At 38.3% G+C, this 12,981-nt stretch overlaps 1 protein-coding gene across 1 annotated transcript in view; it reads right to left on the bottom strand.

Moving 5' to 3' along the window:
* The window catches only part of LSAMP (limbic system associated membrane protein), a 654,959-nt gene that overhangs the window by 211,875 nt on the left and 430,103 nt on the right, over positions 1 to 12,981 (bottom strand). The window contains exon 3 of the mRNA XM_033855816.2: positions 12,811 to 12,936. Coding sequence (XP_033711707.1) covers positions 12,811 to 12,936 — 126 coding nt within the window. The remainder of the gene's footprint in view (positions 1 to 12,810; positions 12,937 to 12,981) is intronic.

Raw genomic sequence — 12,981 nt, 5'->3', positions numbered from 1 at the left:
TAGCGACCGTCAGGAACAGAACTGCCAAGGGCAGAAGTTACAGCTACTTACACATGTGTAAAACAAATTTTCCTTCCAGCCTGGCCTGGGTGTGTTACAGGAATAACCTAATGGGACATGCTTTGAGTCTCCTACTGGTTCTTTGGCATTATGGAGAAGACATAATGGTGTTTCCTCTATTGACAGGACATTTGGTCTCAGGGAAGAGAGTAAGCAACAGAGTTCTATTGCCATTCCCATTTGGTCTCTGGATTATGGCTGCATATCCTGAGTTTAAGAGAGGATTTATCTCCACGATGTATCCAGTCCTAAAGAACGTGAGGATAGAGCCATTGCAAGTCTGTGACACAGGAGCTCAGAGAAAGACAGATGAGCCAGGAGTCCAGGTGGTCAGCATCATGAGATCAGACACTATATGCTATGGACTGAATTGTGTTCCCCCACAAATTCATATGCTGAAGCCCTAACCCCTGACGTGACAAAATTTGGATATGGGGCCTTTGGGAGGTAATTAGGTTTGCATAAGGTCATGAGGGTGGAGCCCTCATGGTGGGATTAGTGCCCTTATAGGAAGATACACCAGAGAGTTTGCTTGCTCCTTCTCTCTCCATTGTGCACACACCAGAAAGGGGTCTGGTGGGCACACAGCAAGATGCCAGCTGTCTACAAGCCAAGAAGAGAGTTCTAACCAGAGCTTGACCATGCTGCTCCCTGGTCATGGACTTCTTGCTTCCAGAACTGTGAGAAAATAAATATCTGTTATTTAAGGTCCCCAGTCTATGGTATTTTTTTTTAATGGCAGCCCAAGCTGAATAATATACTACAGTGACAGTTAAAAAAAATAAGTGGGCTTACTTAATTATTTTAAATAAGTGGGCTTATAGAAGTCATTGCAGGGGCAGCAAGTATAGTTACCACAATTAATTACTTTCTGTGAAAATAAAAGATGTCTACCTCTTCTCTCTTCAAGGAACAAGGGAATCTACCTATCTTCTCCCAGACAGCTCCTAAAGTAAGCTGTCTAAATTCCAGAGTTACCCAAAGAATTGCCCATGTCTGTGTCCACACCAAATGACACTAAGCTATGAGCAGCCAAGTCCTCAATACCATGTGTTATATTTGGACTGCCTTTTGTTCTAGGGTGAAATTTTGGAATTTATAGTTTGTTGCAATTTAAAGCAATTTTCTCATGGCTTTATTTATTTATTGGAATAGTGAGAATTTTTAAAAATACAAAATATCTATTGGATTGCCTCATGAAGAACTAACTTTCTGTACTATTTTCCCATCTGCCTTTCAAATCCCTCATTCCCTGATCTGGATCTGTCTTTCCATGGCCAAAACAGCATAAAGCCTCAGTGATCAGGCCAAAAAATTTTTTCAAAAATGACTGATGTCGGGCTTCCCTGGTGGCGCAGTGGTTGAGAGTCCGCCTGCCGAGGCAGGGGACACAGGTTCGTGCCCCGGTCCAGGAAGATCCCACATGCCGCGGAGCGGCTGGGCCCGTGAGCCATGGCCGCTGAGCCTGTGCATCCGGGGCCTGTGCTCCGCAACGGGAGAGGCCACAGCAGTGAGAGGCCTGCGTACTGAAAAAAAAAAAAAAAAAAAAAAAAAAAAGACTGATGTCATTCAAAGACTGACATTTCAGTTTTTATTACTAGAATACCTTGAAGAATTAGATCTGATTTGCATTGATATTTGCCAACTGAATTATTAAAGTCCTTTTTTTCCTTTTCTCTTCCCCTCATCAGATTTTAACACTTTAGTCAACAGCAGACAATGTCACAATTTAACAATCATCTGACTTAACAGAGCCTCCTGGGCTTTTGAATTGTTGACCAACTTGAGAAAAATACCTGATTTGATGCATAAAATGGGGGTGATGACACATAAAGGAAATGGCAAGGGTTTTTTTGTTTTGGGGTTTTTTTTTTTGGTAAAAGAGTATGCTTCTCACATATGTTTCTTTTTTTCTTTTTTTTTTTCGGTACGCGGGCCTCTCACTGTCGTGGCCTCTCCCGTTGCGGAGCTCCGGACGCGCAGGCTCAGCGGCCATGGCTCACGGGCCCAGCCGCTCCGCGGCATGTGGGATCTTCCCGGACCGGGGCACGAACCCGCGTCCCCTGCATCGGCAGGCGTACTTTCAACCACTGCGCCACCAGGGAAGTCCTCACATATGTTTCTTAAGTGACATGGGATAACTTCATTGACATGTCTTTTCTGGGCAGTGTGACCCCATTTGAGTAACCTATTGAGGTTTTTGTGTTTTATTGGAATTAACTGTAGCCTCAGTGTGCTGGGAGACTTGAAAATGAACACATATACCTAGAGAAGGATGAGGATTTCAGAAGTATGTGCATATTTGAAGTGATACGTTAGCCTCAAATATCATTAGACTATAGATGGAAAAAGACAAAGTGGGAATTTCTGTACAGTTGTTACTTCTAAACCTCTTCATCTAAAATGACAGAAATACGAGCCATAGAAGTGTGATAGTGCATTTATATATCAAATAGTTTTAAACACACCCCACACACACACGCACACCAGGTCATCACAATGTTTCCTATTGATTTCATAGAATCTCAAATATTCCTATACTCGTGTTTGGTAAAAATAGCATACAATCCTATCTCAAAAAGATGTCTTTTCTTTATATCCTTTATAAGGCAGGGGTTGTATAAGTTTATGAAACAACAGAATCATCTGGCCGACTTGTTAAATTACAAACCCTTGGGCCCCACTCCTAGAGTTTCTTATTCATGTAGGTCTGGCTTGGGGTTTGATAATGATAATTTACATTTCTAACAAGTTCTTAGGTGATGTTAATGCTGCTGGTTTGGGGACCACACTCTGAGAAGCACTTCTCTGGTTTTAGTACTTATTTTGGTCAAATGGAGTGCTTCATAGCCTTGCAGTCAGTTCTTTCTACTATCTAACCAAAATGACTACTGTAATTTAAGTCTATATTTTGTTTCATAGAATCTAAGATAATAGTAACAGCAAGCAGCCCTTGAATAATGCTTTATCATTAATAAATCACTTTCATGTACATGATCTCACTTGAGACAACACAGGAATCCTGGTAGGTGAGCAGGTATTATTTTATTCATATTTTCCAAGTGAAAAGTAGAGAGCTTAAAGGACTTACCCCAAACTCCTAAAAAGTGAATGGTGAAGAGCAGAGAAGAGCAGAGACTTGAACCCAGGCTCTAAATTCTGCATTCTTCTACCAAGTCACTCTTTCTCTTAATCCCTTACAGTTGTCAGAGAGCTTTACACTATTCAAGCTACTTTCATGTTCATTATCTCATTTGATCCTTCAAAGCAACAGCATGAGGCAGGCAGGGCACCATATTATTGTCTGCATTTTGTAGATAAAGCCATTACAAAACATGATAAGAAAAGTGGCTACTGTCATTCAGACAGTATTTCTTCATGCACGAAGCTAAAATTTTCCTGCAATATTTAGCAGCAGCATCTGATGTAGGTAAAGCATTGGACGGTTCTCCTTTCCAAGTCATATTCAATGGCCCAGTAACTCCACCCCCATCGCTACACCGGTTTTTTGTTTGTTTTCTTGGTAGGAATACATTTGGAGGGAATGCACGTGGGGATAAAGTTTAGGATTACTGGTTAGTAAGGAAAGTGGGAAACATTCTTAAATTTCTAGACCTCAAATATTGAAGAAAACAGCTTTCTCTGCATACAAAGAATTTCACCTCTAGTCTAGGGCTTTTCAAAGTTTAATGTGCATACAAACCACCCAGGGATCTTGATAAAATGCAGATTTTGATTCAGTGGGACTGGAGTGAGGCCCAATATTCTGCATTTCTATAAAGCTACAAGGTGATGCCAGTTCTGTTGATCATGGTACAACCTTGATAGAAGAGTCAGTCCTGTTTCTCAAAGCCATAATTACTTTTACTATTTTCTAAACCATCTCTGAATCTCTCGAGTGAAACAGAGAAATTAAAACATAAAACACTGTTACAATATGTGGTGAATACTATGTACATTGTGGGACTTCCCTAGGTGTTCCTCTGTGCTAGGCTATTTATAACATCCCGGTATCTTCCAATCTATTTTGATCTCAAGATCCAGGATGATGCCAAAAATGTGGTCCATGGACCAGCAGAGCCAACATTACCTGGGTGTTTGTTAGAAAGGCAGAATTTCAGGCCCCATCCCGCTGAATCAGAATTCATATTTCAACAAGATTCTCCAGATGATTTTCCAGTACAATAAAGTCAGAGAATCACTCCTTCAGATTTTTTTGCCCTCCTGTGCTTACAGAGTCATCATTATGCTCATGTTGCTGGTCCTCTGACTCACTGGGAGTATCTAATGCTATAGAATCCCCTAATTCAGCAAGAGATGATTTAAGTGTGGGGTGAGGCAGGGAATCTGTATTTTTAAAAACTTTTGCCTCGAGGTAATCCTAATGATTGGCCAGATGTAGAAATCGAATAGTGAAGATGAAAATTATGCCACAGGTGGCTACAGCCAGAAGGGATGGTTTATAGGGAATCGTAGGAGATGTTATAAAACTTACAGCTCGGCAATGGAGGTTCTTTTTACAGATTGACTCAACCTGTGAACTGTTCTCTACTACCAAAACCAGGGTGGGCCTGAACTTCTGCCACTCAACCCCTAACCCTCATTGTAGCACTAATTCATCGGTGTGACAGTGCTGAGAGCTTTGTTACCACATATTAAAAAAAACATTTCCCAGATACAGAAATCTGCACTAGGCATTTTACAATGTGTCTTACAGAAAGACAATGTCCTATATATTTGAGATATATAAGATACAGTAAAGAAAAACTATAGTTATGAAGATTCTGTTCTTAAAGTCTAAACTTTAAACAGATTCTAACAGAGTTTGACGTTAGCTAGAATAAGTAATTCATTTATTCATTCAATAAATTTTTACTGAGCGCTTCCTCTGTGCTAGGTGCTATAATGGGACAAAGAACGTGTAGGTGTCTGCTCTGCTTTCATGAGGAAAATAGTAAAAACATAAACTTTTAAGAGAATTACCGAGTGTGACAACTGCTGAGAAGAATAATTTCTGATAATAAATTAGTGATAAAGAGAATGTCAAAGGATTTGATACAAAAATATGAAGATTTCAGAGAATTCTCTGTAGCCCAGTGGATAATGATGAAAGTCCCACAGAAGGAAATCAGCACATCGGGGCAACAAAGAAGAAACAGATCTGAACAGGACCTGGAGAGCTTTCCTGAAATTTCTGAAACCTTCTCAGTAAGCGATTAATGAAACTATTCGTTGGATAGCCTTAGTTATATAATTCTTATTGTGTCATTTGCAGTTTGCTTTCTGTTCATTCGTGCTTTAATTACTTGTCAATGTGTATTTAGTTTCCACTTCCTGATGTAAGTTATTTCTCAACAATACTATTTTTATAAAGCCCTTAATTGAACAACTCATGGTTGATTGATTGATTCAGCTCTTATATGCCAAGCAACATGCTAAGAATATACACATAAGTAGGACATATAAGTTTCTGTACTTTTATGGATCTTATAATCTAGAGATTGCACATAATTAAAATGCAATTTTACTACTTCTATTATATGGCTTCCTGTAGGGAGTGTTGTCTTGAAGGCCTCAAAAGAAAAAGTTATACTGGCAAAATGATAATATTGGTGAGATATGAAATCATGCTTCAAGAAGAAAACCAGGATGTGTGAAGGCCCCAAAGCAAGTGGACAAGGCATATTCTTGAAATATAAGTAGTATAATCTACCTACTGCCTAAAGTTGAATGATTAGGGGTTTAGGGATAGGAAAATAGGTTGAATGAAGGGTTCTGCCATGCTTAGTTTGAACTTTATATCAAAGAAAATAGGAAATTGGGAAATCAAGCAGGAAAATTAATTCAATCATTTTAAAATTTAGAAACAGTATTTTTGTAGTAGGGGTAAATACCTAGTAGCAAGAGGTCCAACTGGAAAACTGGAGAAATTGTTGGTCATTTTTTGGTATCACTGTACACAAATTTTATTTTAAAAATATCATTGTAATTTACAACCTATAGGACTCTCTACAGCTACAGTTAATAAAGTATTAGCTGTTACATAGCCAGACTCTGGGACAACTGTCCTCTAGGAGAAGAAGCATGGACACACAAGTAAGTCGCACCAGAAAATTTCTCCCTAACAAGATGTTTTTCTCATGCCCTTTTGAAAGATGAACACCTCAAGTGAGTATATTGAAATGTGACACAATATAAGATGTGACATTTTAAGACTAGCCTTGGTGAGAGCATTTAAAAAGTCTCCCTGGTTGCTGTGTTAGAATGAATAAAGATGGCATGGAAGTTGTTTTCAATAAAATTATCAGTCACCCCCAAACTTTCACTATGGAAATCTGACATATGGATAAAAAATAATTAAAACAGATATTGAAAATAAGAATATCAATAATAGCTAACACTGTGCTAAGGACTTCACCTACATGTTCTCTTTTAATTCTCATGATAACCTTTGGCAAAGATTTATCTTTAGACGTATTTTAAAATTAGAAAACACACACTATTTGGAATAATGGAAAAAATATTTGAAGTCATGAGACGCTGAGAGATGCGGACACTATTTCTGTTCTCCTAGGCCACGTGCAAAGTTTGTGATTAAGCTATTGCCACCACTCCCCCCAATTCCACGCAAGCTTCCAAAATGTCCTGAAGCGCTCAAATCCAAGCTAGCTCCCCAAGGACAAATCTAGGATGGTTCATTTCTCTTCAGGAAGAGTTTTCTGGGGATCTGATGACACATCTGGGAGGAGCAAGAGTGAGGTGCTGGTGGTACAAGGGCATCTGTACAACACTCATCAAAACGGCCAGCACATCTGGTTGTGGAAATCCTTCCATGACTTAAAGATTGTCAGTGTCAGTTATTGTTAGTCTCTTAAGGATTTTTAAGGTTTGGAGGCCAGCAATCATGCAGTTAAATTCTGTAGTCTTCATTTTCTAAATTACCCATTTGATTTAATGACAAGGTTATTACTGAAAAAGAGTTTGTATTTACTTGATTAGGCTATTATGGAATTATATGCATGGGAAAAGAATATGTTCCTGACCTAAATTTAACATATTCACACACAAAAATAACTGTCTATATACCTGCTACACTGGTATACACTATATTGTATATTTAAAACCAACATACAAGTAAGGTTCTGAAAAGAAAATAGAGCAAGATTTTTCTTTATTTTTCTGTTCTCTGAGAAGGGAAACCAAGAATATTAAAAAGTAAAAGAGGAGCTTCCCTGGTGGCGCAGTGGTTAAGAACCCGCCTGCCGATGCAGGGGACACGGGTTCAAGCCCTGGACCAGGAAGATCCCACATGCCGCGGAGCAACTAAACCCGTGAGCCACCACTACTGAGCCTGCGCTCTAGAGCCTGCGAGCCACAACTACTGAAGCCCGCGTACCTAGAGCCGGTGCTCCGCAACAAGAGAAGCCACCGCAATGAGAAGCTCACGCACTGCAACGAAGAGTAGCCCCCGCTTGCCGCAACTAGAGAAAGCCCATGCTCAGCAACAAAGACCCAATGCAGCCAAAAATAAATAAATAAAATAAATATTTTTTTTAAAAAATCTATAATTTTTTTTTAAATCTATTAAAATAATCTAAAAAAAAAAAGTAACCAAATACTAACATCATGGTGTCACATAAAGATGCTGGCCTGGATTCTTCAATGCATTATTATGTATACTCTTTCTCTGCCTAGGATATTTTCCCTCCCCTGTTTTCTTGGCCTGGTTCTATTCATCCTTGAAGTCTCAGCATAAGCTCCCCTGAGGGCAGCTTTGCTTGCCTTGCAGATTTTGCTATATGGCCTTGTTTTATGGTCTTATTGAAAGCTACAGTTTTCCTTTATACTGTATAAATCTAATTAAGTAGTTATTCATGCAAGTATTAGTTTAATACTCTGCTTTCTTGTTGAGCTATAAGTTCCATCTGTGCAGGGACCATGTCTGAGTAGTATTGCATTGTATATTTATGCCACATCTTCTTTATCCATTCATCTCTCGATGGCCACTTAGGTTGATTCCATATCTTAGTAATTATAAATAATGTTGCTATGAATACTGCGGTGCATGTATCTTTTCAAGTTAGTGTGTGTGTGGTTTTTTAATAGAAAATATTTCTTACGTGAGCTTTCTATACGGGTTGTTGATGTCCAATCTGGCTTCTGGCTTGGACAAGAGAATTGTACAGTGCCTGCTAAGTTGTTCTCAGGCTAAGGGGCTCAGTTCTCAGTGTGCCTGTTGAGCGTTTCAGGTATAGAAAGTCACTGAGGATGTAAAAACCTTTGTAGAAATGAAATGCACAGAAACTCTAACCATGAACAATCCTGACACCACATGAGGCACACTTGAGAAAGGGACTTTCTTTGGAATGTGAGAAGAAACAAAGTTAAATGAAGATGGGAGCAGCATTGCTCACAGAAGGGAGATCAAACACTCCATAGAAAATACATGTTACGGTGCAATTGCCCTCTGGGAGTTACAGGATTATGAAAGTCTAACTTAATTAAGGGAGAAAATAGGTCACATTTAACAACCACATACATGACACATCATTTTGATTATATAGAAAAACTGAAGAGGAGAGAAAAATTAAGAAATCAGAAATACAAGAGAGGCAACCATGGAATGCAGCAATCTCTTCTCCTCCATCTATGTCAGGTATATGTTTTGATTTTGTATATATAAAAAATTCACCATTCTTCTAACTTTCCTCTCTAAAAACACTCGCAGTATACTTAAAAAAGAAATTTCAGGTGTGAAAAGAAAGAGAAACAAAATGACCCAATGAAAATTTTTTTTAAAAAACTGAATTAAGAGGTAATAAATATTCTTCTCATAAAAATATACCTTGCACCTACTTTCCTTTCTCCCCCTTGTGTTATCAAATGACAGGTAATCAGGTACTTGTGAAACCTGCATGAAATCTTCCTGGTTTCAGGGCTCAAAGTCCCTGTGAGGTCGAGCTAATTACAGGTACATTTCTTCTGCAAGGCAGTCACACTCTGTACTGTTGAAGGCACAATTAATAATTGAACAAAGCTAGCTGGGGTTTTTTGCTCATATGGCTAAGGGTTGCAGTAGCTTTGCTGTCACACAGGGAGCAGAGCCTCTTCATTGGGTGTCTCCGTGAAAGGCTTAGCATTATAGGCTGAAAAGGATCACCCCCTGTTTCCAAATTTTGAAAAGAATAAAAAACACACATAAAACAAAAAATCCTGGTTTCCTGTATAGCAGTAAAGGCAGATTCTCTCTCCTGTCCTCAGGAATATGATTATGATCAGGTGGTTATTTAGGTCAGATGTGAAAGAGATGAAAGAGTAGGCTTGGGAATTAATACCTGTTGTAGACAGAATTGGAGTCTGCCCTTGAGTCTGTGAATGCAGCAGGGAACTAGTTTTGTATGCGCCAGAATAGAATTTGATCCATAGAGAGGGCCTAGATAGAGGATTATAGAAGAATAAAGTTCTTTCCCTTGAGATGTCTTTAGGAATTTAATGAGGGATATCCCCAAAGCCCCATGGAGTCATAGATGAGTGCAGAAAATCCTTGACCTATGCCCCAAGCCATACTCTTGAGCAGGGGTCTGTAAACTATTCTGCAAAGGGCCAGGTAGAAAATATTTTAGGCTTTAGGGGCTAAGCCATATCTGTTGCAACTAGACTCTGCTGTTTTATTAAAAAAAAAAAAAAAACAAAAAACGTCCATAGACAATGTGTAACTGAATAAGCATGGTTTTGTTTCATTAAAAGTTTATTTATGGGCACTGAAATTTGAATGTCATATTTTTTTTTGCATGTTAAATAATAGAATTCTTTTGATTTTTTTCTAACCATTTAAAAATTGCTCTAAGCCTGCAGGTGGTAAAAATGTGAGGCAGGTTGGATTTGGCCCAGGGACTAGTTTTCTGATCCCTAGGCTGACTATTGGGAATCCCTGTGTGTACACCAAGTTTTCTAGTTGATTTTGAAGTCCCTAGTGTTCTCTGACTGTATGTAAATGCTGCCTTTATTGTGAAAGATCTAGCTTGTCCTTTGGTCTTTTGATAACTTGAAACATCATGGATAACCAGGTTATTCAGGGTTCAAACCATATGTTTACTATCGTGAAAAAGTCTACTAGAGTTAGCTATGAAGATCTAAACTCCTAGAACAAGCCTGGGAAGGCCTTGAAACTCCGGTTTGATCTCATTACTTTACTAAACTGAGGGAATAAAAAAGAAACTCCGGTTTGATCTCATTACTTTACTAAACTGAGGGGATAAAAAAGAATATATCTTTAGGTTCAGATCACCAATAGCATTTTTCCCTGAAAATAAAAAACCCAAAACTGTTTACTAGTCAACAGTACACCAAAAGAATAAAGTATTTTTATTAATGCAGTTCATTTCTTGATTATAACTTGAATATAATCTATCTTCCTTCCTTCTTCCATTCTTTTATCTCCACTTATTCCATAAAAAATTGAGATTATAAGTAATATATGTATATAAAGATTTAAATTAATTACAAAAGGTGAGACAATATGAAAATAATGGTAAGAAAACAAGATGAAAGCAAGAGTGTGTCTGTATACGGATTTGATATCATAAAATTCCACATAGTTTATTTAAAATCCACTTCATTAATGTGTAATTTATATATGATTTCCTCTATTCTTTCACAGACCAGTCATAAATTTGGCTCTAAGTTTGGTAACAGTCAATACGATGAAGGACTCATGATTATTTGTAAAAACTCACTGGGTTCATTTTAAAAAACAAACCATTGCTTAGAGAAAGGTCAGTAGAAACATTGAAAACAAAGAGGAGCTTTCTCAAAGTGTCCTTTCGGAGGAAACCATGTCGTACAATTAACCATCTCTCAAAAACAACATTGCAGAAAATGCAATGATTTTAGAGGATATCTTTTATAACAGTGGTCCCCAACCTTTCTGGCACCAGGGAGCAGTTTCATGGAAGACAATTTTTCCACAGACTGGGCGGGGGGTGGGGGAGAGTGGGGACAAGGGTTCAGATGGTAACGTGAGCAATGGGGAGCAGCAAATGAAACTTCGCTCACTCGCCCACCACTCACCTCCCGCCGTGTGGGCTGGTTCCTAACAGGCCGCGGACCAGTCGCAGTCTGCGGCCCAGTGGTTCGGGACCCCTGTTTTGTAACATCCTTAAATATGTGCCCAAAACTTTTATACCAAATAGTCATTTAGTAAAAGCACTTCTACATGGGAAAGGTCTAGGTGTTGTGGTATTGAGGGTTAATATAATTCCATTCAAGGAGAATGTGCTCTGGAGGTTTAATTTAATCCAGGGGAAATGTATATGATATCTAGATAATATATTATCTGATATTCACACTTCAGATAAGCCTGCATATGTATTTTTTTCCATGTGAGGTTTAAGATGGGAATGAGAGGATATGAGTTTGAGGTTGATCCCCCAAATAAGTGCTTCATTTATTGCTTTTATATATTATCAATAAATGACAAGCTGTATGCATTAACAATAGAATGGGTTTTGAGTGACATTGTCTTAAGAAAATAGAAGCCTCTAATACGAATAACTGTCTAAATAAAAGACCATTCCATAGGTTAGTCCAAACTTCACCTGATAAATTAATTTGAGGGCTAATATGAAAGGGAGGCCCATATTCTCACACCACAAAATACAAAATATTTAAAGATGCTACAACCAAACACTACCCTGGCCTGGCCTTTTAGAAGTATCTCGGGATAGCTCCCATTGCCTATCTAGCTTTGCACAACAATTTTTCACGGTGTTCATTTCAGAATTAATATGTTATAAACTAGATGTCTAGATTTTATACGAGAAAACTTTAAAAGAATATCAGATATAAATCAGTTAAATGTTGGGGGTTAGCTACCAAAATAAATGACATTTTATAAGAATAATTGATCCATAGTTCCTCTTTCTGGAAAAACGAAATAGCAGGCCCCATTCTACAAATACTGTCATTCGCAAAGGCGTGGTTTTGCATATAAGAAAATTTCATCTGTCGAGTAGGGGAGGATGCATGCAGTTAATACTAAATAATTTGGTAAAGTATTTAAATGAAGCTCAAAAGGCAGCAGAACCTCAGAACCAGTTATAGTGGGAGGAGGAGGGGAGAATGCAGAAGACTTTCCTGAGAAATGATTTTCTGACTTTTACTGAATTAGCATCCATAGCTGGGGATCCATGATGAGCTCATGAAGTTTAGTCCATGCCTGGTGCCCCTCCACAGAGCCAGATGCTAAGGTTAGGATATTAGAAGTCACAAACAATTGTGTATTATCCCTAAAAGATTTCATCACAAGGTGCTACATGTAAGGAAACTATATTTAAAAGCAAAGCAAAACAAAAAAACATCTAACGAGCTATGGAAATTTAATCCATACAAAATATTGCTCCAAGGCATTCAGACACCAACCTGGCATATATTTCAGACATAATACTAAGTCATTTAATGCATTTAATGCTTCTATATTTGTTGCCTTGAGGAAGTGTTCTATTGGAAATGAAATATATCATATATAAATCATCAAAAATATATATATATTTTCCCCCCCATGGTTGTAGACTTTATAGAGATGGATACATTAGCCAAGACCAGAGATGACCCTAAACAAGTCCTATGTCACTACTGTAATAGTGTTTTAATAACAATATACATGCTTGCCTTTTGGATCCAATGGAATCATAGAAACATGAGGATATTCTAAATAGCGTATGACATCTGGGGGACTGGTAGGTTACTTACCAGTTGGTGTAAGGTGTCTCCAGGTGATAACAGGTTCAGGACGGCCATTGGCCATGCAGACCAGGGTCACGTTGCTGCCCTCATTCACAGTGACATCCGAGGAAATGTTGGAGATCTTTGGTGGAACTGTAAAGACAAAAGCAAACGGAATATGTAAGCATGTCAGTAAAA

Source organism: Tursiops truncatus, chromosome 4, assembly GCF_011762595.2.
Source record: "Tursiops truncatus isolate mTurTru1 chromosome 4, mTurTru1.mat.Y, whole genome shotgun sequence".
Classification (NCBI taxonomy): Eukaryota; Metazoa; Chordata; class Mammalia; order Artiodactyla; family Delphinidae; genus Tursiops; species Tursiops truncatus.
The sequence above is the reverse complement of the archived record's forward strand: the minus strand, read 5'-3'. Positions and strand labels throughout refer to the sequence as shown.